Raw genomic sequence first — 27,062 nt, 5'->3', positions numbered from 1 at the left:
AGTCCTCATTTGGGAATTCAAATTTTATTGGTTCATAGTCTTCCAGTGCCCTATTTGCCAAAAAATCTGCAATGAAACTACCTTTCATGGCTTTCTGGCTCACATATACCAGGTCGAATTCTGCTAATAGCATTTGTCATCTTGTCATCCTCCCATTCAAGATTGCTGATTCCATCATGTACTTCAAAGGATCCAATCTTGATATTAACCATGTGTGTGGTATAATAAATATTGCCTTAGTCTTTTCGTAGTCCAAACCAAAGCACAACACAACTTTTCAATGTGAGAATATCAGGTCTCGCAGTCAGTGAACTTTTTACTTAAATAGTAAATGGCTCGTTCTTTCATTCCATGTTCATCATGTTGTGCTAGAACACATCCCATTGAATTTCCAAAAACGGTCAAGTACAAAATTAATGGTTTGTCAGGAACTGGCGGCACTAGGACCGGAGCATTGGATAAATAATGTTTGATTTTGTCAAAACCTTCCTGGAAGTTATTGTCCCAGGTTCCTGAATTCTTTTTCTTCAACAAACGGAAGATTAGATCGCATTTCTCTGTTAACTGAGATATGAACCTAGCGATATAATTTAACTTCCCTAAGAATCCCCGTACTTCTTTTGGTGTTTTAAGGGGTGGTAATTCTAGGATTGCCTTAACTTTATCGGGATCTATTTCTATCCCTTTCTCACTGACCATAAACCCGAGCAACGTCCCTAAAGTGGCCCCAAAGGTGCACTTGGCTGGATTAAGTTTCAAATGATATTTCCTTAATCTTAGGAACAACTTCTTGAGGACTTGAACATGTTCTTCTTCAGTTTGTGATTTGGCAATCATATCATACATATATACTTCTATCTCTTTGTGCATCATATCATGAAATAAAGTAACCATAGCTCGTTGATACGTTGCCCCTGCGTTCTTTAGCCCAAAATGCATCACTTTATAGCAAAATGTGCCCTACATGGTTACAAACATAGTTTTTTCCATGTTGTTCGGATTCATTTTAATTTGGTTGTATCATGAGAACCATCCATAAATGATAAGAAAACGTGCCCTGCAGTGTTATCGACCAATGTATCAATGTGAGGGAGCGGGAAATTGTCTTTAGGACTTGCACGATTAAGATCTCGGAAGTCAACACACATTCGGACCTTTCCATCCTTCTTTGTAACCGGCACAATATTTGCTACCCACTCGGGGTATTTGGACACTTGTAGGAATCCAACATCGAACTGTTTCTTTACCTCATCTTTTATCTTTATCAACATATATGGTCTCATTCTCCGAAGTTTATGTTGAATCGGCTTGCATTCTGGCTTTATTGGCAGCCTATGTACCACAATGTCATTATCCAAACCCGACATGTCTTGATAAAACCATGCAAACACATCTTTGAATTTATGCTAGAGATGTATAAGATCCTGTCTTGCTTCTGCTGAGATCGAGGTACCAATCTTGACCTCTTTCTTATCATCATCTGTCCCCAAATTTACTGTCTCAGTCTTATCTTGATGGGGTAAAATTTGATTATTTTCTTGCTCAATTAATCTGACAAATTCATGATTTAACTCGTATTCCTCATCATCTTTATAACCCTCAAATTCCTCTAGGCACATATCATTTTCAAAATCAACTCTTGGTTCAGAAAAGTCATTATTCATGCAATTGATATCTGGAGACCTGCAAAGGGAGATGAATACGTTTGGACTAGAGACAAGGATATTTATTTATTTTCTTTTTTTATTTAATGACTAATGACTATCATAAAGGAAAAAATAAATGTTTGACATAGGAAGAATGAAGGAAAATGCATCATTTTATTAAAATAATGATTAATAATAGTACGCCCTAACAAAGGATCCCTATTACTTTCGGGCTAAAGTAACAAGGTTGTTATCATGCATTACTCTGGGATTAGTTTAAAAAATATAGGGAGCTCCTCAACAGTATAATTGTTTAGAACGTATCCAGGAGGGCATGGGCGAATCAATGCCAGAGAGCATTCGCCACTAGTGTCATTTGTTGTAGCATTTATGTCGAGGTCTTCCATCAAGGTTTCAACTTCAGTAGCTCATTTCTTAATCCCTAGGATCTCTAATGTATTCATCATAAAACCCCCAGAGGTGAAAGTATGAATGATGGGTGGCATGACGATAGGTTCCCTAAAGATATCCTGGCCATGTGCCCTGGCATTCTTTCTATCCTTGAGCTTCTGGGCATTTTTAACCCTGTCTTAATAGGTAGGTTTGTATCCTATCCTGAAACAATTTCTCTTAGGTATGGGGCTCAATCCCTTGGTGATTCCTTGAAACTCCTTCCCTAATCATTTCCCAACTATAGCTCCTCGGGCTAAAGTTTCCTTCAGCTACATCTTAGTATTCTTTGATAATTAGAGAGATGGCAATTTCTTTCCTTTAGGGACAAAGGTGGCATTGACGAACTCCAGGGATTGGAAGGATGACTCGAGTGCACTTTCATTTACCTCTACATATGGCATATCAATGGTGATAGAGGCTATAATTTCCTCTTAAGCTTTGATGGTTATCAAAGTCCCTTCTATGATAAATCTGAGTTTCTGGTGCAGTGAAGAGGGAACGCTCCATCCATATATCCATGGTCTTCCAAGTAGGCAATTATAATTCGGGTGAATGTCCATGACCACAAATTCTACCTCAAATATTACAGGACCTACCCTCAGAGGGATTGTAATCTTTCCCATGATGTTTCTTTCTGTGCTATCAAATGCTCGGGCAGTATTGCTACAAACTTTCATGTGTGAGGTATCTATTGGAAGTCGATTCAAGGTTACCTAGGGCATGACATTCAATGTTGATCCATTGTCTATTAAGACTCAAGATATGATAACCCCTTTACAGTGAACAGTTATATGCAGTGCCTTACATCTATCATTGCCATTTTCGGGTATTTTGTCATCATAAAAATAGATAAAATTATCGGCATTGATGTTTACCAGCCTATCTAAGTGTTCCACTGGTATGTCCTTGGCTACGAATGACTCATTCAATACCTTCATCATGTTTTGGTGTACCTCTGAGTGTAGAAGAAGAGACAATATTGAGATACATGCATGAGTTCTATAGAGTTGTTCTACAATGTTATATTCACTGTGCTTCAAGAATTTTAGAAACTCTTGAGCCTCCTCAATTTTGACAGGTTCATTCATATTCTCTTCATTCTCATTGATTACAATACCTCTAGCATTTTTTGTTCTGCGAGCATAACATCTGCCACTTTTAGTGAAACCTCTAGCCTCATCAACTTCACATTCCTTGTGCTCGGCAGTGGTAATTTGACATGTGTAACTCCACGGAACACTTCTGTTGTCTTTGTAGGGAAATGATACTGGTGTTTTTATCACTACTTTAGGTACCGTCTTCCCCTTGTTCACTTCGTAGCTTGGCTTGGATATAACCATAATCGACTTTCTCATCTTTGCTTCAATCTTTTCTGAATTATCTTCAGAGGCATAAACATCTCCTCTATTCTTTATCGGTTCTTCTTCAAAGAATTGTATTTCCCTCTTATCCATCAGTTTATGGATCATATTTTTGAATTCGTGGCAAACATGGATCTGATGGCCATCATCACAATGGTATTCACAGTAATTTTTTTTATTTCTGCCCCACTGATCCTTTCTTTGGACTCAACAATCTTCTCATGATCATTTGTCCATATACTCATCTTAACGGTGTCTTTACTTCTTCAATGTTTTCTTTGACTCTACGACTTTCTTCGACAGCATTGATACCCGATTTTGATGATTTGGAGAGGGTTTACGGCAACGCATGGTGCTTCTAAGTCATTAAAGGACACGATCTTTCTCTTGATCAAATCTTCGACCACCCTTTTGAAAGCAATGCATTTTTTGATTATGTGTCCTCAAATATTGGCGTGATATTCACATGTTTCATTCTCGTTATACCACTTAGGGAAAGGTGGTTCGAACAGACCCAAATACTTTGGTGATACTACATATGATTTGAATAATCCTTGGAAAAGTTCACTGTATGTCATTGGGATAGGTGTGAAAGTTGTTTTTTCAGTATTATTTTCGTGCTTGGTCATTCCTTGAGGTGCAGAATTTCCAGCTTTTGGTTTATTTATTGAGAAGTTCACATTGTTTACCTCTCCTTCCTTTTTCTTCACGAATGGCTTCTTCATTGAATTTTGGCCACCGATAATTTGGCCTTTCTTCAATGCTCTCTCAATCATTTCCCCACACATAACTATGTCGGAGAAACTTTTCGTGGCTACCCCTAGCATGTGATCAATATAAGGGGATTTCAATGTATCAATGAGCATGGTTATGAACTCTCTTTCAACCAATGGGGGGTGGACCTGGGCAACAATCTCTCTCCAGCGTTGTGCATATTGATGGAAGCTCTCGTTGTTCCTCATCTCCATATTCTGGAGAGTAACCCTATCCGACATCATGTCGATTATATATTGATATTTCTCTTTGCAAGCATTTGCTAAGTCTTTCCAAGAAATGAGGTTTAGTGTCATTTTTCTTTTGTGTACAGTTATTTTGGGTACTTACCGACGGGCAGAGGTTCTGAATGAACTTCATCGGGGTGAGTTAGTAGGGCTCACTATATGCATGGTTTCGGTACTATGAGAAAAGGTACTCAAATTGTCCTTGTTGGTGCCTCCTTAGGCTGCCAAACCCTTAATTCTGGCCCATTACAGGCTCATGCGGATCTAGTTCAATTTGAGAGGATACATTCCCTTATGTCTATATAGAGAAACAATTTATCTCACATAGATATAAGGTATATAAACCCCAAAAGTTATTTACTAAAACCCATACGGAAAAACAAATTATCTCACGTAGGCTAAGCTTTCACCTCAACTTAAAAGGGACAAAGCTCGTAAGCGAGCTTATGCTATGTAAATGCGCATGTCGTGTATGAAGAGAAACTCACAAACCTTTAAAACATGACCAAAAACAATTCTTTCATAAGTCCTAAAAAAATTTGTTCAAATATGAAGACCACTTAAAATAAAAAATCAATTAGTTAAAAATAAAATAATGCATGTAATGTTGAAACTCAAAATAAATAAAAGGATCATAAATCAAATTTAATTTAGTTTGTAATTCCCAAAAATAAAAACACCATATAATCGTTTATGGCCTGACTCTCTAGGTCCCCAGCAGAGTCGCCAAGCTGTCATAACGTTTCCTCGGGGGATCCGTTAGACTTGAAAATTTTAAATTAGGTGAAGGCGGTGAAATTCAATTTTGAAAAACAGTTTGATTTTAGAGTCGCCACCAACCTTTAAGTTAGGTAGATTGGAAACCTTAAATGACAAAAAATGGTATGTGTTTTACTAAAGATTCATTTTTAAGAGTTCAGAAGTCGGTTACGTGCGGGGAAGAGTGAGCACCCCCCACAACGCCCAAATTTTGGTACCTAAACGATTATATGATGTTTAAATATTGGAAATTACAAACTTTGAAAATAATATTTAATTTATGATCCTTCTATTTATTCAAATCTATTTAAAAAGATGTCAATTTCCAAAAGCAACCTAAAATAAGAAATGTAATGGGTCAAAAAGATCAAAGAGCCCAGAAGATAAAAATAAAAGATATTATAATTATTTTTATACGAGAAAATACATTATTTTGTATGAACAATCCTCGGGAATGCATTTCCTTTGTAGTTAGGAGACTTTCCCATAGATTCCTCTCACAAAAAGACATTTTTTCATATTTTCAAAAAAAACAAAATAAGGTATAACTTAAGATACTAAAAAGGTATATACAAAAGAATTAAATTAAAAAAATGGAAAATGACTGAAATAAAATACTGGAATATTAAAGGGAAGAAAAATAAAGTATTGAAATTTAGGTGTCGAATAGTAAATAAATAAACAAAATAAATTGCATAAATTTAAAAAGTTTAATATGTACAGTAAAAATAAAATGTTAGTAATAACAGTAAAAAAAATAAAAAGTTAGTATAATAATAAAGTGAATAAATAAAAGTTAGTAAGTTAGTTCGAATAAGATAATTATTAAAATGTTAGTAAGTCAGTGGCTAAAATAAAATACCATAAAGTAAAATGCACAAATCAGAAAGAAATAAAACATAAAATGGCATGTTGGTGACTAACTTATAAATAACGAAACTTAAGTACTAATAATAAAATAAACAAAATATAGGAATTCGAAGACTAAAATGTAAAAAATGGAAAATATTAGAGGGACCATAACACAATTTTACGTGAATATTTAATGACTATTTTATAAAAACTAGCTAAATGTTAAAGGGCTTGAACGTGGTTTTTCGCAAAAGTTTAGTGATTGTTTTATAAAACAAGGAAAACATGGAATGTCTTAAGCATAATTTTACCATTTTATAGCTTATATATACAACTTTTAGCCAGTAAAAAAAGACCTAGCCCTCATTGTTATCATCTTCCCCCCTTTTTTTCTCTTCTCTTAATCTCTCCACGCAAGCTTCGATTGAGCCATCACCGCCTCAAAACCCGGTCGACCATCGTACTTTGGTGGCTGGTCTCCACTCCGATGGAACCCCCACACTCTCCTCTTCTACCTAAACGCTAGACCACGACCTAAAAAACCCTAAAAATTTTATTTTCCTTCCTAAACCACTCAACCAAAGTCTAAACTTCCCCCTAGCGCCGCCGTACGTCGGTGGCTCTCCGCCTTCTGATCATCACCATTGATGACCGACTTAACTGAAACCCACCTAATATTAGAACGGTCAAATGAAGCCCCCAACAAAGCTAAAATTCTAATATATATATTTTTATACATATATTTAGTTCTTCCGAAATATAAACATGCATGTACAAAAAAAATGAAAATACCTTGGAGAAATCGTTGCTTCAAATCTGATTTTTTGGTACTTTGTATTGCTTTTTCAAATTTCCCCCCTCCTTACACTGGTTATTGGGGTATCATATACCCGATTACATGAAAATAAAAAATATTTCTTTTGCCTTTTGAATATTCTTTTTCCACGCATTTAATAGGGTGAAACCGGCGTGTTTGACGCTGGTAAAGTCGGTCGGTCAGAGCATTTAATGCCCCAGATTTCTTGCGATTCTGCCTTGGCGTTGTCATATTGTGACGTGGGCGCGTGCTGAAAAACGAGGGTTGCAACAGAGCTGGTAACATGTTACCCTTGCTGTTTTGTTTTCACGTGGGCTCCTGCCTATTTTGTTTCGGGTCAAACACTACCCAGTCAAAATACAGTGCCTACAATTTTGTTGAGTCTTTAGTTAATTAAAAAAATTATAAAATAGTCCTCTGATTATAATATACTACTATGTTGAGTTTCTCAACTATTAAAAGTTATAAAATGATCATCCGACTATTTATATGTTCTAAACTCGTCATTTTTTCGTTAAAATATTGATCATCGTCTAAGTTGGAAATTAACATGACATGATAAAATCTTATCTTACAACCGTTTGAATTGTATAGTCGTTTGAGATTTTGTGATAAGATTTTATCATATCTCAATCAATATATTAACATTCATCTCGAACGCCCATCAATTTTTAACTCTCTATTTCATTGATTTTGAACATAGGACTAGTTTCAATTAGTTCTAGATAGAAATATTGATCGGGCATTGATTGTTTAGTTATTAGAAACTAGATTTTACAACTAATTTCATCAAAAACACAAGAATTTTCCAAAATTCTTTGAATTTTTTGAAATAAAAAAAAATTGTTTTTCAAATTATTGTGTTTTGATTGAATTATGTTGTTGTTATGAAAACTATACATATATTGATTTTCAAAACCTCATTTTTCAATAAGTTTTTCAAAAACTTTGCCCATTAGGATTAGTTTAGAGAACCTTGAAATATTGAGGACTCAATTGAGTTTTGGGATTGATTACATTGCATACATTTGTTTTATAATTGTAGGTTATTCATTCTATTTTGATTTTCTTAAACCATGTCAAATCCTAAACGTGCTAGGTCTTCATCTAGTCGTTCAAACCAACAACCAAATCCACCTCTAAATCCTCCTCCAATTCATGAAATTCCTATTCCTAATCCTGTTGATCCTAATATGACTATCCAAAACTCGTGCTTCAATCATCCTGGTCCTAGAAATCATCGTTTTTTGTATTATCAATATTTTGACTCTTACAAAAATAGAGAAGAACGTACCCTTCTCTTCAAGCTAAGATAGATATCGATTTTAGATATCTTCCTCTTTTACAAGAGTGGAAATTTGATAAACTTTGTGACCTTGAACCTATAGTTTACCATCAACTTATTCGCATATTCTATTCTAATGTCGTGTGTGTTAAAAACCGAGCTCAAACCAAAACCATAACAGTTTGTTCCTATCTCCTAGGACAATTCTTCCATCTTGACTCGGCTTACATAGCTAATGAATTAGGATTAGATAAAGATGGTATATCAAATGAAAAACATTTTTTAGGTTCTCGTTATAAAAGAAGGGATAGTGCGAGTGTCTTAGATCTTCATGATCGTTTTCTTCATCTAATGATTTCTTGGTGGTTTCGACCATCTGGAGGTCGTTACTCAACTCTTAGAGCCTTGGATCTTTGGTGGTTACATTGTTTCCAAAACAATATTAAAATAAACCTACCTCAAATTATTTTAGCTGAAATTGTTGAAACCGTAAATCTTGTTCCTAATAAGAAACTCTGTTCATCTCTAGTTTACGGTTGCATTATGAGTAATCTATTTTCTAAAGCCGGGCTTAGGGTTGGTCTAGATGTCATCTTTCCTCTCAAGAAACAAATTAATCTTCTTTCCTTAACGAGAGCGGGATGGATAAAGAATAAGGAAACCGGTGAATGGGTTCAATCTTCTGAAAATACTCCGGGAGCTAGTTCTTCTCAAGCTCCACCAGAAGCTGACAACGATCCCGAGCTTGAACAATTAATGCAAGATATTAACGATGCCGATGATGAGCCGAAACAGAACGAGGAACAAGCTCAGCAAGAAGATCATGTGCCTCCATATTTTCAATCATTTATGGAGACATTTGATTTCCGTTATGCATCCTTGGATTCTCGCTTCACTTCCATGGAATCTCACTTATCAACTATGGAAGCTCAACAATTGGAAATTCTCCGAGAGATGCGTGCAAACAATGAAGCAACCAACACTCATATTAATGCACTCACTCATGAAATTGCAGCTATGCGAGCTCATTTCCCACCTCCCAATCCTCCTACGGATGCTTGAACTTTGATCTTTGCTTTGCTTGTTTGAATTGAACTTGGATATTTACATTATTGTTAAAACATTTTGAATGCTTTTGGATTGTTTATTTTTGGTTGTTTAAACTTATGTTTAATACATTTGATTTGGATTTCGTGTTTATTTTGCATCTTTAGACATATATGACCAATTATCCATTACATGTTTATGAATATTGATTCTGAAACTAATGGCTAACCCCTCTTTTGATTATGATCTTAGCAGCTTAAGCTTTATATTAATAAATCAATTGGCTTACGTTTTTCAAAACTCTTGTTTAAAACGTTTTTATAGGGTCTTTTTGATTTAACAAAAAGGGGGAGAAAATGTTAAAGTAAGAGGGAGTAATATTTTTCAAATGAGGGGGAGTAGTATTTTTCAAAATCAAAATTCATTTTGAAATTAGAAAATCTTAAAATATTTTGTTATATCAAAAAGGGGGAGATTGTTGAAAACATTTTGATGTTTCGATATAACAAATTAAATTAAAAGAATTTTAATTTTGAAAAAGATTTTTCTAAGCATATTCGATATATTAAATCAAATATCAATATATTACTCAAAGTATTTCAAAGTTCATTTTAAATCCTTACTCAAGTGTAAAATTAAGTTTTAATCTTAAAATAATTTCAAAACGATTTTACAAAATATTTCGAACCGTTTCAAAAGCCAAAAATTACAGTTTGTCCAGAGGGAACCAATTCCCCCCAAGGGGGTACCGATTCCCCCCTGAATGGTTTTGCTCCGAGAAATTCCAGTATGCTCGGAGGGAACCGATTCCCCCTAGGGGGTATCGATTCCCCCCACTGTTCAACGGTCGAATATTTGAATTTTACACTTAGGGAACCGATTCCCCATGAGGGGGTACTGATTCCCCCCACGCTCCAAGCTATTGTATTAATTGTTTTCACACTTAAACGGCTCCAATAACTTCATTAATGATCCCCCAACGTTCAGAAGTGATTCAAGGTGTATTTAAACAAGCTTAGAAGTCATTGATCAACAACAAGAAACATCAAGCAACTAGAATCAAGAGAGAATCAAAGAGAAAGCATCAAACCTCAAGTTTGAGCATTTCAAGCCTATTTTTCATTCAATATTCATTTTGCTTTCAAGAACACTTATTGTGCTCAATTGTATTCATTCTTGAGTGTTCTTTTCTTTGTTCTAAAATTGTGCAAACAATCTACCTTGTGAGGATTTCCTTGTAAGTTTGCAAATTTGTATTGTTCTCTTTTGGGAGAGAGTATTCTCAAGAATTTGGGGTATAATTTTTGAGGGTTTGTAAGGTTACTCTTTGTCCTCAAAAGAAAGACAAATTAGTGAATTTGTGGAAAATCCTTAATGTGGATAGCTAAGGTAGTGGACGTAAACTTTGGTTGAGAAAGTCGAACCACTCTAAATCGCTGTGCAATTACTTTCAATTTTCTGTAAAAGCTTCCACCAAAATTTTTATTACCAATTCACCCCTCTCTTGGTCGATTCCATCGATCGATTAACTCAACAAGTTTTATAGGGCATTGATATACGAACTATATGGAAGTATGTACATGAATACAAGTATAAGTTTATATGTTATTCTATGTGCTATGTGATGTATATATGAACATATGTGAATAAGATATGACATACGTGTTTATATAAACACATGAGAAATGATATGGGTTAGATGATACGATCTATGTGATTACATGCACATGTGATACATGTTACATGATATGAATCTATATGATATATGTTATATGATATGAGATATATGTTTACACATACATGTGGTATGTGACAAAAGAGAATAAATATGTGATTATAAGAGAAATGATATGAATACAAGAATGTTATAAATGATAATGCCCATGTTATGTGATATGAGAGCTAGTGGTATAGTTGGCATGCCAAGAGTCAAGGGTTACCTATGTTCTTCAGAACATATGGAAAGTTACATAGGTCCTTCTGGACATACAGAGATCCTTCGGGATATTCATAGGTCTTTCGGGACAAATTTCATATGCCACTCAGTGAGACTTATACGAGTTGTGGTGACAACATAAGTGCACAACCTCAATGTACTCACATACCTTAAGTTCTCACAGGTGTACATGGATTAATAAAGAGATTAAACAAAAATATATTGAATGTCATATGTATATGTGATTTGTTATATGGAATAAATTACAGGGATTCATGTATTGGTTATATGAAAGGATATATGTTTTTAGTTATATGAATTGTATTACATGAATTATATGATGTTAAGTGAATTTCTTTATGAAATGATATATGATGTGTATAAATGATAAGTATATGATTATATGATAAAAGGTATTAATGATAATAATAGGATAATGATAAGGAAGAAGATAATCATATATGTTCATGTGTGGATTTGATATATGAATAAAAATATGATGGTATATGTGCATGTATGCATTTTGATATATGAAATGTTTTATGATTTTTATTATATGTTTTATATGCCTCACTAAGTCGTAGACTTAGCGTGTGCTTGTTTCACACGTAGGTTTCGAGAAGAATAAAGAGCAATGTGGAGCAAGACAGGTCAGTTGCTTCTTACCGAAGATCAGATCAGAAAAGAATTTTGAATCATATGTATTTTGGATAGTGAAAGTAGTTGGCATGTAATTAATGTTTTAAATGGTATATTCTCTGACAAGTTTTGTAATGTTTTAAATGTATATATGTAAACAGTAAATGTATAGAGATGAAAGGTTAAATTTTAAGAGTTTATGTATGTTTTACGAAAGTACTGTAGCAGGATATCAGTACCCTGTAGCAAGGTATTGATACCCTAGTAGCAATCTGGAAAAAATTAACATTTGGTACTATTTATTGTTCATTACTGTTCATAGTATTGTTCATATCGTATATTATTGTTCATAAATACGTTTTTGTCTTGAATTTTTATACTGAAACATAATTTAATAGAATATTGTTGTATTTTCTTAAAATGAGTTTCAATGTTTTGATATTTTGTGAGAATATCGTTTTTAAAAGTTAATGTGACATCTTGGACTCGTATCCGGGTCGGGTACGGGTTGGGGTGTTACATTCCTAATTTCTTCAATTTCACTTTTTACTTTTATAATTGAGGCCCTATTTTTTCAATCATACTTTTTACTTTTATAATTTAAACCCCTAATTTAGTCATTTTTCTATGATTTATTAATGTAATTTTAAATTAATTGTTCAAAGTAATCAAATATATTTTCATCTTATAAGGGTCTATTTTTTAGTTTCGCTCAAGGTCTAGAAAATGTCCGAGTTGACTCTAATCAAATCCCTAAACATTATTTAAGAGATTTGATATCTTATCCTATTAGTTCAACTGGTTATTGGTAACTAATGTAACTTTTTGTTTATTTAAAGTATATAAAATATTTTTGTTCAAATAAGTGTCTAACGTTTCTGAAGTTATTTTTTAGATATTTATACAATAAAAATTGTTAAAAAAAATTTGTTTGACACATGTCATGTTTATAATTTTTAAATTTTTTGTTCAAAATTTTAAAAATACTATTATTTTTAAAAAGACACAAAATACTTAAACTGTTGTATAATAAAATTTTAAAATATGAATATACTTTTTCATGAATTACAAATATAAATTTATACCAAATAAGTTAAACATAAACATCAAGATTAAATGGAGTGTTGTGTTTCCTAAAAATTTTATGTTCGAATAATTGTATTTGTAAATATATGTGTATTGATAAGGGTTAATTACCCCATTTATACATGAACTATACCCGATTCTCAGTTTCATACATACAATTTAAAAATTCTCAATTAACTACATAATGTTTTCTGCCGTTAACGGATTCATCCACTGCCGTCACGGTAAGTGACGTGCAACCCTATAACCATGACATGTGACACGTTAAAAAACATGTTTTTAATTTTTTAGGTAAATTATACTATTCATCACTCAACTATCTTCTTACTCTTATTTTAGTCACTAAAGTTTAAATTTTTTAATTTAATTATTAAACTATAGAATTGCTCTTATTTTAATAACTCAAATTTATTTTTATTTTTTTATGACATGCATCTATTAATAACTCAAATTTATTTTATTAATACTTTAATAACTCAAAGTTTAAATTACTTTTTATTTTAATGTATTTGTATGAATGGAGTAATTAACTCTATTTTTAATTTAATTATTAAACTATAGAATTACTCATATTTTAATAATTCAAATTTATTTTATCAATAATATTATGACATGTCATCCATTAATAACTCAAATTTATTTTATTAATATTTTATTAATAACTCAAATTTATAAAATTCATTACTCTAATTACAAATGTCATTTCTACAAGTACAAAATCAACCCAAAAACATTTCCAATTCCCTCCACGGTTTCTAATAAATCACTCCAGTTCATCCATGGATAAACATTTCTCCACCTCGTCCATCATAACCAAAGCCCCAAGAAACACAAACCCAAACATGCTAAATTTTTTTGGGAATTGGATATCAATCATGCTAAAAATTTTATTTACAGTTCACTCTCTGCTACACTCCAAAAATGCAACTCATGGCAAGCATTTAAATTTTACAAGCTCTCAAAAGACCACTAATTTTGAAGGATAAACTACAACTATAACTATTGTCTACAAACCTGGTCCGTTTCTTCTATTATTAGTCGACGACCCTGGTAGCCGACAAAATTGTTCATCTTCTGAGTTGCCTCCAAATGTTGTCTTATGTTTCTTCACTGCTGCCCCAAAATTGTTTTCTTCATTTTCCATGAAGCACTTTCTTGAATATGAAACAAAATGGTCATTAACAGTCCTCTCTGGGGAAAAAACGAAACTTTTTACTTGTTTGTTGAAAAGCATCTTTAACCGATGATAACTGAGGATACCGTTCCTCACTGCCTTTATCCAAAATCCTAGGCACTGCAGGGACAAGTTCGGGTGCTCTCACTAGATAGCACCCCATATTAAGGGCAGCTAAAACAACATATGCACTACAATCTTTTAGTCCAAATTGTTCTTGAAACTGATTTCAATTTGAACAGTTCATAAAGTTGCAGCTAATGTATGATCGAAAGGAGACAAATCGATAAATAATAATAAACTCAAATCCAAAAATATCCCAGAGTCGAACATGTAAAATCTAAAAAAAAAATCAATAGCACTTTCAACACAAGGTGGGAAACCCCCTTAAATCCTAACCCTAAATTCTCAAATCCTTGTTCCTTCTCCACCTCTTCATCATAACCAAAGCCCCAAAGAAACCCAAGCACCTCAAACCTGATAAAACGTGGTTCCGAAAAAGATTGAGATCATAGAGCGATTACCAAACGTTGGGTTCTTTTGAGAGTAAGATTGGGGTTTTGAATTGAAGGGGGTTAGGTGTTAGTGGACAGCTGAGATTATTGGAATTTGAGATGGTTGCCGCAATGATTGTGAAGGGAAAACATATGGATTTCATGGTTTGGCCAACTATTTCTATTTGTCTGGTCGATGATTGTGCGTTGAGGGTTTTCTTTGTTTCAGAAAAGGAGCAACCTTGTTTGATAGTGGTAAAAACGTGGCTAAAATAATTAAATTAAAAAAATGTAAATTTTAGTGAATAAAATAAGAGTGATAAGATAGTTGAATGATGAATAATGTAATTTACCTAAAAATATAAAAACATGTTTTTTTAAGTGCCACGTGCCAGTTTGTTATAGATAAGAAGATTTCACGTCATCTTTCTTGACGGAAATTGGTATACCCATTAACGACAGAAAATATTATGTAGTTAATCGAAATTTTTAAACTTTATGTATGAAACTGAGAATCGATATAATTCATATATGAATGAAGTAATTAACCTGATTAATAATAACAGAGAGATATTATAAATAAATACTATTTTATAATATTATCAAACTATTTAAGAAAAAAAAAAGTAAACATTAACGTGGCAGGCAGAGAGGCATCCATAAGAATTCGAAACTTAAACACGTGGGCGCATGTTTATGGCATGCATTTCATGAACTCAATTCAACCACGTAAAGTTTATTTATTTTTATAAAATATTTAGATATCAATAAATTACTTTTAGGGTTTAAGAATATTTAATAATAATTAATATTACTTAAAATTTAAATTTATATCATTGCATAATTATAATTTATACGACCAAAACAACATTTAAATTATGATATAATTTTAAATAGAAAAATTTTACAATGCTCATCGAGCATAGATAAGTACAGTTAACGATGAGTATCGTTAAATTAATTTATAAAATGTTAAATTATAAAGTACTAAATGTATTATTATAAATTAGTTAAAAATCTAAATGTAATTTAATTAAAATATCATATTTATAAAATATTTAGTTTTTATAATCTTATTTTAATTATAATTAGATTAAATATTAATTTGAAAATTTTTTAAACTCTAATTTATTTTCATAGTTCATAAATTTCGCGTCATCAACAGTGGTAACGACAGCAGATGACATCGACGGTTTAGTCTTTGTCGTTCGTCGGCGGTGAAAGATGATACCGGTGGTGAAAGATGATACCGGTGGTGACGACTACGATAGTGGCAACGATGGTGATGGTAATGGTGATGGCGGCGGGAGCTTTAAAGCTATGAAAATAAATTAGGGTTTATAAATTTTTCAAATTAATATTTGATCTAATTATAATTAAAATAAGATTATAAAAAGTAATGTTTTATAAATATTATATTTTAATTAAATTACATTTATATTTTTAATTAATTTAAAATTATACGTTTAGTACTTTATAATTTAACGTTTTATAATTAATTTAATAGTGCTCATCATTAACAATGTTTATCTGTACTCGTTAAGCGTTACAACATCATCCATTGTATTATCTTTGTAAAACATATATTTATTTATAATTTTTAATAAATTATTTGTTCATGTAATTATCATGACATCCAAATAAAGATGAATAAAAAAAGATATTAGTGAACGGATAATTTTAAAAAAATTAAAAATTTATGTATTTATTTTGATTAAAAATATATCAACCAACTAATATTTCTATTTTTTTTAATGAAAGAAGATAAACAAAACCATTAAGAATTAATTGCCACCAACTTGCAAAAATGCTCCTGGGTTATCGCCCTAGAGAACAATATCCACTTCAATCGGAGGTACCTGAATCGTATGAAGACCAAAAGGACAAGATCAGACCAACAGAGTCATACTATCCGGCAGCATATTACTCTCCCGAGGGACAAAAGAGAACTACAGATTCCAGTTTTTACCAATAAAATTCATAAAACGAGGGATCATCGACGAAGCAGTTCCCCCAGGCAATGAGTAATCCTTCAAAAATTCCACATAACTCTGCATCTAGTAGTACTGAACATTTTCCAATGACTTTGTAAAGCCCATATTCCATCTCCCTTCATTATTCCGGACAACGCCTCCGCATGCAGCAAAGCCGGTATTAGTGCGACGCCTCCGTTGAGATTTGAAATAATGTTGTTGTTATATTAAAATTATCAATATATTTTAATTATTTAAATAATTTTATTTGGGGTAAATATGAACTCAATTCACCCACGCAAAGTTCACTTGGTTGGCCTTAAGTACTAAATTGATTTCGCCAAATTCTTCGGCACCTTAAGTTGGATTGTATCATGATTGCTTTCTTTCTCATTTTAGGTCCAAATCTAGCTAATGATGATGAACACAATCAATGGAGGAGAGGAGGGACAAGGTTTGAAATCATATAATATACATCACTACTATATATATATTCTAATTTTCTCCTTTATTATTTCAAGAATTCAATCGTAATAAATTCTTCATAAAAAATCCTACTAAATTTATTTTGTTTAACGAACAAAAATAAAATCTTATTTACATTTATCCTAATTTCAGTTCATCTTAAAAAGATTAAATTATTAGAGTTAAAATCTAATCAAATGAAAAGGAAGAAGTAATTAATTGAATTGATTAAAGCATGGCCTTGGTATTTTGATTAATGGCTAATTGAATTGAAATGTGAGGTCGTGACTATTTTGTTATTTGAATAATCAATTGATTGAATGTTGGAATAGTATAACAGATTTCTCTCCGTAAAAAAAATTAAAGGTCATTTGATCGATTCACGATTTAGGACTAATTGAATGCATTTCTTGCAGATGGAGAGGAAAATAATAATATTTCGACATTCGTAAAGAAACTCGAACTATAAAGATATATTAAATACGTTAAAATTTTCAAGGAGAAAACTTATGGACCAACAAAAAACTTTAAATGAATAGTAGATTTATCTTTTCTCCCGTACCATCATTCTCATGCAGATCGCGACTCTCTACCTAAACTAGAAGTGGTGAACCGTCAACGACCGACGCAATAGACTTATTCTCATCAACAATTGTCAAATATCATAATCAAGTTGGATTGGGTTTATGTTTATAAAAATTCACTAGGCAAGAAAGAGGGCTTTACTTGCATCAACAGCAGTTGCCCCTTGGCATTGTTGAGAAAAGAGACGAGATTGTCAGCAGGATGTGATACAACAGCACATAAAACACCAGCAAGGTACCCACCAACAAAGGTCACCCCAAGCTGCACTGCTCTTTGGGCGTTGGGATACAATGTTTGTACGTCAGCTCAACAATTGTTTCAAACGACGCAAACTTCATCATTGTGTCTGCAAAAAATGTACATCAACTCAGTTCATTCCAAATCTCAAATATATATATCTTGAAAACATAAATCATGTTGGTGGCTCACATGGAATCTGTCGTCCCCAAAGAGGAGCAAGTCTGTACAACCTATACATACAAGCAAAGATTATTTTTTAGTGTATACATAAGCAGATGCAATATATCAGATTAAAGTGCATCATAGAGGTACCATACCCGGCAACACCTTCTGCTTTCACGATCTTTGGTAACCCATCCGATAAACTTCGGGCGAAGCCAGGCTGAACTTGCACTCGAACTTTGACAGCTTCCATGGGGGAAAGAGCCACATCGGCGATCAACTCGGATGATGCTGCACCGGTTAGATATATCAGGGTTTTATATCTGGCTGCGAATTCGGGTCGGGCGATGTCGGGGTAGTACTTCTTGAAGAACTCGTAGAAACCGTATTTGAAAGCACCTTGAGCACTGTATCCCAAAAGTGTTTACTCCCAACCCTTGAATAACCCTTTTGCTCCATGCTCCTTTATCAATACTCCAAACCCAGATGTGATGCTCTTGTACTCTGTTGGTCAATCTAGGTGAATTATGGGGGAATAAAAAGAGATAACGTCAAGGCAGGCTCATATATTTGAAGGACTCGGAAGTTGGATGAAGAAAGAATAGAATTACGTGCATGTTACACTTGACGAGATCCATAGGCGTAACGGCGGTGTGAGTAACGCCACAGCACAACATCCCGCCGACAGTACACACGGCGTAAAAAGCAGGAGAGAACATCTCGATCTTCCCTTCCTCAGGTGATGCTATCACGACTCTACTCCCTCTCACCCCTACATCACTGACTGCAACATTTGACGACGTAACGAACGGTGATCAAGGCAACTCCGAACCCAAGAGACGTTTGGTTGAGGAAGAAGTGGAATAGAGGAAGCTAGGAACAAGAGATTGACGAGAGTTATCAGACACCAACACCATTGTTTCTTTTCTTTAGGTAGCTTTGATTTGTTGTTACGATTGCAATTTAAAGCAAAGAAGGGAGACTTTTCAACTTGGAAGGGTCGTTCAATATTGGACAGGAAAAAAGAAATAGAATTTGTGCCATTGAAAATGTTGGATATGATCCATGCTTTGAACCTGGGCAAAGATACGTGTTTGAGCTGTGCTTTAACAAACCATCAACTTCTACGTTGAATTTGATGTTACGTTTGAGAAAAGAGAAGACTAAAGTATTCCCATCAACAGCCAAGTGGTGTTTTTCAATTAAAAAGAAAAGGGTACAAATAACATATCCAGAAATGGTTTACATATTTGGTTTTTTATACGACTGGAGCCGGATCAGTCAATGACTCCGGAGTGCCGCTGCTACCATTGAGAACCGTGACATTTCCGTCAGAGTCAACATCCACAATTACTGAATCACCTTCCTTGATTTCCCTTGCAAGCATCTTCTCAGCCATGCTATCCTCGAGAAGTCTCATAATGGCTCTTCTCAAAGGCCTCGCTCCATAGCTCGGATTGTATCCTTCCTCCACCACCCTCTCTCTAAACCTTTCAGTCACTTGAAGCTCGATTTCTTTGTTTTTAAGCCTGTCAAATACTTCCTTGAGCATTATATCGGCAATCTCCTTCACTTCCAACTTGGTCAGCTGCCTGAAAACAATCATTTCATCTAATCTGTTCAAGAACTCCGGCCTGAAATATTGCTTCAGTTCTTCCGTGACCAGGCTCTTTATTCTGTTATAGCTGCTGTCCTTCTCATCGTAATCAAGATCAAATCCTATACGCCGTCCACCCTTTTCAATCACACTGCTTCCAACATTCGAAGTCATTATCAGAAGTGTGTTCTTGAAATCCACAGTTCTTCCTTTACTATCAGTCAGTCTCCCATCCTCGAGTATCTGGAGCATCATGTTGAAAACATCAGGATGGGCTTTCTCAATTTCATCAAAAAGTACAACAGTGTACGGTCGCCTCCTGACAGCCTCGGTTAGCTGACCGCCCTCAGTATAGCCAACATACCCAGGGGGTGAACCTATGAGCTTGGAAACTGTGTGCCTTTCCATGAACTCACTCATATCGAGTCGGATCATGGCTTCTTCAGAGCCAAAATAGTAAGCAGCCAGTGCCTTTGCTAGTTCCGACTTTCCTACTCCAGTTGGTCCAGAGAAGATAAAGCTTGCAATTGGGCGGTTGGGGTTCTTGAGACCAACACGGGCACGTCGAATAGCACGGCTAATGGCTTTGACAGCTTCATCCTGACCAATGACTCGTTTATGAAGAGTCTCTTCCATTTTAAGTAGACGATCAGATTCATCGGTTGATACTTTATCAACGGGGATACCAGTCCATGAAGAGACTATATGCTGAATGTCAACTTCGGTCACAACAGGCCCTCCATCCCCTGCCTCCGCCTCCGCCTTATTCATCTCCTTGTCCTTCTCTTGGATTGCAGTTATTTGAGCCCTGAGCTCAATTTCTCGATCGCGTAATTCCCCGGCCTGTTTAAAAGGATGTGTTGTAATATGGGTCAAGCCGAATAAAAGGTGGTCTTGGTAAAAACTGAAAAGCTAGGACCCAGAGAAGAGACTATTGATCCACCTCCTAAAAGAAATCAGGATAAAATGAACCCAGGAAACTCAAAACAATTTGGTACCTTCTCAAAGTCCTGGCCACGAGCTGCTTCGTTCTTCGACTTTGTTATCTGCCGAAGCTCCTTTTCAAGCTCTCTAGCTTCCTCGGGCAGCTGTATCAACAGAAATGTCACAAAATCAACTTGAGAAAGTAAGGCATATAAGAGTCGTTCGTGACTAGATTGTTCTATAAACAAACCTGTGCATGACGAAGGCGAACACGAGATCCAGCTTCATCAACCAAGTCAATTGCTTTATCAGGTAGAAAACGATCACTGGCCATACAGAAAATAGAATAAGGAACAAAAAGGGCAGTTCAACTTTTAGTCAAAGAAACTTCGATGAAAATAAGATAACCATGTACCTGATGTACTGGTATGAAAGCTGTGCAGCAGAAACTAAGGCCTCATCCGTGTAACGAAGCTTGTGGTGGATCTCGTACCGCTCCCGCAAACCTTTCAAAATCTGTATAGTTTCATCTACAGATGGTTCAGGCACTTTGACTGGTTGGAAACGTCTTTCCAAAGCTGGGTCTTTCTCAATATGCTTTCGGTATTCATCAAGGGTTGTAGCTCCAATACACTACAACGATTCAGATAGAGAAAAGAATGTCAGAATTGTTTAGAATATAGTAACATTAACCCAATACTAAAATTTCAACAGTTGTCATAGCTTAATAGAAAATTCGAATAATAAGAGCATCGGTCAGGCCTCACATAATTCATATAGAATTCGGATATAAAAATCAACCGTACAATCCCAACTGTAAGAACAAAAATTACCTGCAATTCACCTCTAGCAAGAGCAGGCTTCAAGATATTGGCTGCATCAATGGCACCTTCAGCTGCTCCTGCTCCAATCAAAGTGTGAACTTCGTCAATAAACAATATTATCTCGTCACTTTGCTTGATTTCCTCCATTAGCTTCTTCAATCTCTCCTCAAACTCTCCGCGATATTTTGTTCCAGCAACAAGAAGACCCATATCAAGAGTTATAACCTGATAAGAAAACAATCATAAAGGTGTTGATCTAACTGAAAATAGATAATAGATAAACCAGCGCACAAAATTGGTTGCAACTCTGAAAGGTAAAGAAAAAGGAGGAAAAAGAATCAGTAAAAAGGAAATTCTAATGACATTGAAAGAAACAAGAGCCTCTTTTCTCAATTCATACCCTCAAAATTAAGACGATAACACAACACTATCTTAAATCTATCAACTATCTCAATTCTTCCAACCCCTTTACTAAAATAGAACACTTTTAATTGTGAAAGACATGTATGCACCTTCTTGCCCTCAATTGTCTCGGGAACATCACCGCTCGCAATTCGTTGGGCAAGGCCTTCAGCAATAGCAGTTTTTCCAACACCAGGTTCTCCAATGAGACATGGGTTGTTTTTTGTCCGTCTACCCAATATTTGGACAACACGTTCAATTTGATCCTGCCTTCCAACAACAGGATCCAATTTACCCTGAAATGGGGAAAACCAGCTTAGAAACAAAAACATAAAAATACCCAAATGATGAAACAGACAGATAAATCCGCTTACTTCTTCAGCTAACTTGGTCAAATTGGTTCCATATTCCTCAAGTGTCGGCATCTTCGTATTTCCAGCAGATCCTCCAGTAACAACACTAACTTCGTTGCCCTCACCAACCATACGAATAACCTATGTCAATCAAACGGAAAAGATAACCCCCAGGTTATGTTTTATATTGCAATAAAGTAAATTAAATATAAACAAGATCAATTCGATAAAGTCATTTCTTGCCTGTGTGCGGATATTACTTGGGTCAGCACCTAAATTCTCAAGAACACGTGCTGCTACACCTTCACCTTCACGTAGTAAACCAAGAAGAAGATGCTCGGATCCAATATAGTTATGGCCTGAAATTTTATAACATAACATTTGCCAGTTAATCAGTGTAAATTTCCCAAGTCTGGAGAGCATGCACATGATTGAGAGAACTGATCTATGAATAATCAACGCAAACAAAATGAAAGCCAAATGACAGTTTAAAAGCTGTTGTAAACTAATTAAAGCTATCTATAAAGATACCGAGTTGGCGGGCTTCTTCCAACGAAAGTTCCAAAACACGTTTGGCACGAGGAGTAAATGGAATCTCTACAGCAACAAAACCACTGCCCCTTCCAATTATCTTCTCGACTTCTACTCGCGCATCTTTAAGATTGATTCCCATGGATTTCAGAACTTTTGCGGCAATTCCAGTACCTTCACCAATAAGGCCCAACAAAATTTGTTCGGTACCAACAAAATTATGACCAAGTCGTCTGGCTTCCTCTTGAGCAAGCATGATTACTTTAATTGCTTTCTCCGTGAAGCGCTCGAACATGGCTCTAGGTACACATCGGCTTCCTCTTCCACGTCGAGAAGAGATTGAAATTGCAACCTTAGAATGAAAATCTTGGCCGACTCTGACCATATTATCGAAAGAAGTTGTACCTCGCAACCCTGAGAAACTACGTATAGTCAATTCAGGTGTTCTTAAACTGCACATCATTTTGGCAGACCTTTTCGATTTTCCAGATTGTTTGGATGGACCATGACTTCGACTCGTAACTAGAGCAGGAACAAGAGCCGACTGAGCCAGAACTTTTGCCATCTCTCCTACCAAGCTATCTGCAATAAAACAAAGACTCGCATAAATGAATACCCCCAAAGGGATTGTAAAAACACTTGCATTCTTCACATAATTGCCATACTCCACCCGGAATTAAAGGATGTTGCACAACAAACGAAAATTCTCATATAATCTCAAAATCTTCTCCACATGTAAATTTTACTTTAAAGAGAACAGTTTTATAAACTCATTAAGAAAAACATAAACCCAATAGATTTACCCCAAACTAATATCATATAACTTCTTCCAACAGCATTAACTACACAAGAACTATTGATAATTGATTAAGCGTACGTACTAGAAAATCTAAGGCGCAATATCCAATAAAAAATGAAATACCCTTGAATCTAACAAGTGAAATAAAGTGAACCCAGAGCTTAAATTACAAAAAGCTTCGTACATTTAATGGAATTAAAACCCAAAAAGAAAGAACCGGAAAGTTGTACAAATTTCAACAAAAACCAAAAGGAAACACCAAAAGAAAACCCTAAATCGAATTTCCAGAAGAAACGGAATCTTTAAACAAAAAAACCCGAAACTACAACAAAACCCAAACATCCAACAAGCCATGAAACCGAAAGAAAGGATCAAAAGAAACCTGGGGGAAAAACAGAAGAAAGAGTTGCGCACAACTCACCTAAAAGAACCGATGAAGAAGAGAAAAAGAACCGATGAAGAGAAAAAAAAGGGGTCTTTTCTTTTAGAAATTGCAGGGAGAAGAGACCCTTTTTTTTCACCCTTTTCTTTTAGAAATGGTCGACCGAATAGCAAATAAAGAGGATAAATGTGGTCTATATTAACACACACACTCTCTCTCTAATATACTCTACGTCGACAATCTATCACCTTCTATCGACTTCTCCGCTATCTGATTTACACTTGTTTGGATGTATGGGGCTAAGGGGATTAAATTACGCTATTGGTCCCTTTATTATATATTTATTTTCTGATTTAATCCCTATGCTTTGTTTTGAAATAATTTAATCATCCTATTTTTATAAATGTGGTTTATAAGAAACTCTCGAACTTTTAAAAAAATAATCAAATTCATCTATCATGCTATCATTCATGCGTTGATTGTCACATCAATAACGTTATCGACCACATCTTGACGACCACAGTAATACAATAAAAGTAACAAAAATTGTTAGTCAAAGGGCTCGATTGATAAGATTTTCTAGTTCAATAGCTCAAGGAGGTAAAAAAATATGGACTTAATTGATTTTTTAAAAAAAATAAGAGCTTCCTATACCGTTAAACTAATAAAAAAATATCAACTTGAAAGTGTCGTAACTAAAATAAATAACATTGTAATGACTTGAATGTAATTGTAAATTTTTAATGATATTAACCTTAAATTGTATCTAATTAAAGTATTAAGGTTATATCAAATTTTTTTCTATAATAAAGGGACCAAAATTATAATTTGATACTTAAGATCTAGTCCCTGGACATTTTCAGTTTTCTACTTTTATGTCCATATATAAATCTCAGTCCCTTTCTTGTCCATAGATGTTTCCATTTGCTTTGACTAATTTGCCCTTTCTTGGTGTTTTTGATTGGTCAATTTTAATGTATGTTTTTTAATCAATTTTAATATATGTTGGATATTACATATTAAGAATTACTTAAAGTTTATGTTATCATTATTAGATTTTTGACGCATTGAATCTGTTAGTAGTTTTAGTGGTTAAGGTGAGTGTTATTTTTTTAGATCCTGTATTCGAGTAATTACGTAACAAATGATAAAATTCGTTAAATATTTTTATTTTTCTAATTTTTGGGTAAAATATACAACAATTTACTTAATTATTAATAAGATCATAAATGGGTCATTGAATTTCCAAAAGTTATAAACGGGTCACTCAATTAATCTATTGTTACAAATAAGTCACTATTATTATTAAAAATAAAATAGATAATAGCTTTTTAGTTATAATTAGGTCATTCAGTTTATCGATTGTAACAATCAAGTCACTCGGTTATAACTAAGAAGTTAGTTTTCACTTTTCATCACATACTTAACGACATATTGAACTATTTGTAACGGTCAGTTACTTGATTGACCTATTTATAACTTTTTAAAATTTAGTGACATGTTTGTAATCTTATTAATAATTGAATGACATGTGATGTGCTTTACCTTACTTTCTTCTCTTGTAAACCTATTTTTAAGGTTTTATTAAGATTTTTGTTTTGAATAGTTCAGGGTAATTATAAGATGATATTTGTTTAAATTTTTCTTAATCAATTGATAACGTATAAACACACTAAAGGCACACATACTTGAACCCTAAAACAACATTCACTTGTTAAGAATTTTGATTGAAGGAAGACTTGTGCCATGGATATGTACCTAAAAGGAAGCCAAATACATTTGCAAAAGATTTGGAAAGTTTGAGGTTTTAAGTTAGAAGGGAAACTGGTAAGAATTAGGACCACTCGGTATTCTTCTTTTTGGAAATATCAAGACCTTTTATTTATGATTTCTTGTACCACTTTATTACCATTCTCATTTCTGTCATCTTCCTAGTGTCTTGCAACATGTTTTCTCCTCTCTTTTTTGTTTCCTGAAAATTTTAAAATACAACTTTTAATATATTTTTTTAAATTAGACGAGATCAAAGAATATTATTAAAATATTACATTCTTCGTAATATTTTCGGTTGCATAATAAGTTATATTTTTCATAACGTTTTCAGTTATAAGTTTTAAATCCCTCGCAATATAATTTTCGATTGCAACTGAAAATATTTTTAGAAAATTTAAATCTTATATAGTTTAAGTATTTTTTGTATTTTACATTAATGATCTAATTTCATAATTTCACACGTCCTAAATTTCTGAAATAACTTATTAAATCTAATTTCATATAAAATTTTATATTTGTTCCTAATTTCAGCACAATCCAATAAAGACAACATAAATCGATTAGGATAGGGTTTGATTTTTTAATTTAATCATTTTTTTTGTATTGAGCTTTCTTTCACATATAATTGGTCATTTGTGAGTCTGGCTAATTTTTAGTTGCGTTGAGATATTGAAAAAGTTTCAACTTATTTTATTATTAGACTTCTATTATTAATGTATAACCACATTAAATATTACTAAAAAAAGTTTCAACTTATTTTATTATTAGACTTCTATTATATCACTGAGTAGTTAACTCAAAAATAATGCAAAGATGTGGTCCCGTGGATGGTAATTTCTGTCGTTTATCGACGTAAATGTTAAAACAAAATCATATCATTTTAATGTGATTATTTTGATGCTCAAAACAATAAATTTTCATGCACGCTTCACATTTTTCTGTCAACATAACGATGTTTTGTTTCAATATCTATGTTGACATAGTGACAGAGATTATCGTTCACGCTATAATGTCATTTTTGAATCAAAACCCTAGTAGTATAATTGAATTATAAATTAAATTTTAATATAAAAAATCAATGATATTTAATGAATTTACCTTAAATAATATTGATGAGACCCATTGAAAGGCTCATCTATCACCTCCAAGCCCACTGTCTCAACCACCCTAAACGAGTAGTGGCTACATGAAAACTTGGCCCTCTTTCTTCTTCTAAAAAAGGGAAAGAAAGCCCACATTAAATAATCTGAATCAAATTATGTATGAACTTATTATAAATCGATTCTTTCATATTGAATAACATTTTTTTTTACTTCTAAACCCATTAAATAATCACATATTTTACGTATTTATATAAAATATATAACATTATATTTTAAATATAGAAATTATTCAGACTAAAATGATATGTTCCACATTTTAACATTATTAAAATGGAAGTATTTGGGGTTCAAGTCACTTTGTTTTATTTTTTAAACACCTAAAAACAATTTTTACGTAAA

The 27,062-nt window shown here is 33.6% G+C and overlaps 1 protein-coding gene and 1 pseudogene across 1 annotated transcript; both read right to left on the bottom strand.

The window, feature by feature from the left end:
- Positions 1–17,547: 17,547 nt before the first annotated feature.
- LOC120140127 lies at positions 17,548–18,892 on the bottom strand (annotated as a pseudogene).
- Positions 18,893–19,229: 337 nt separating this feature from the next.
- LOC120140156 (ATP-dependent Clp protease ATP-binding subunit ClpA homolog CD4B, chloroplastic-like) lies at positions 19,230–23,946 on the bottom strand. Its single transcript, XM_039155178.1, has 10 exons — positions 23,827–23,946; positions 22,607–23,188; positions 22,319–22,434; positions 22,097–22,216; positions 21,833–22,018; positions 21,330–21,545; positions 20,912–21,129; positions 20,747–20,822; positions 20,571–20,660; positions 19,230–20,415 (listed from the first exon to the last, which is right to left on the bottom strand). Exons 2-10 carry the CDS (start codon positions 23,169–23,171, stop codon positions 19,234–19,236), a joined length of 2,769 nt encoding a protein of 922 aa, XP_039011109.1. The 5' UTR covers positions 23,172–23,188; positions 23,827–23,946; the 3' UTR covers positions 19,230–19,233.
- Positions 23,947–27,062: the final 3,116 nt, after the last annotated feature.

The sequence above is a fragment of the Hibiscus syriacus genome, unplaced genomic scaffold (assembly GCF_006381635.1).
Source record: "Hibiscus syriacus cultivar Baekdansim isolate YM2019G1 unplaced genomic scaffold, ASM638163v2 tig00110782_pilon, whole genome shotgun sequence".
NCBI classification, from domain to species: Eukaryota; Viridiplantae; Streptophyta; class Magnoliopsida; order Malvales; family Malvaceae; genus Hibiscus; species Hibiscus syriacus.
The sequence above is the reverse complement of the archived record's forward strand: the minus strand, read 5'-3'. Positions and strand labels throughout refer to the sequence as shown.

What these genes read in the sequence shown, in the direction of transcription:
- LOC120140156 (XM_039155178.1), bottom strand. Translation starts at nt 23,171, where the DNA reads ATGGCAAAAGTTCTGGCTCAGTCGGCTCTTGTTCCTGCTCTAGTTACG. An exon ending in TTGCTAGAGGTGAATTGCAG is followed by an intron (nt 21,130 to 21,329) that starts GTAATTTTTGTT and finishes GAATCGTTGTAG; the next exon opens with TGTATTGGAGCTACAACCCT. An exon ending in GTGGCCAGGACTTTGAGAAG is followed by an intron (nt 20,416 to 20,570) that starts GTACCAAATTGT and finishes CCTTTTAAACAG; the next exon opens with GCCGGGGAATTACGCGATCG.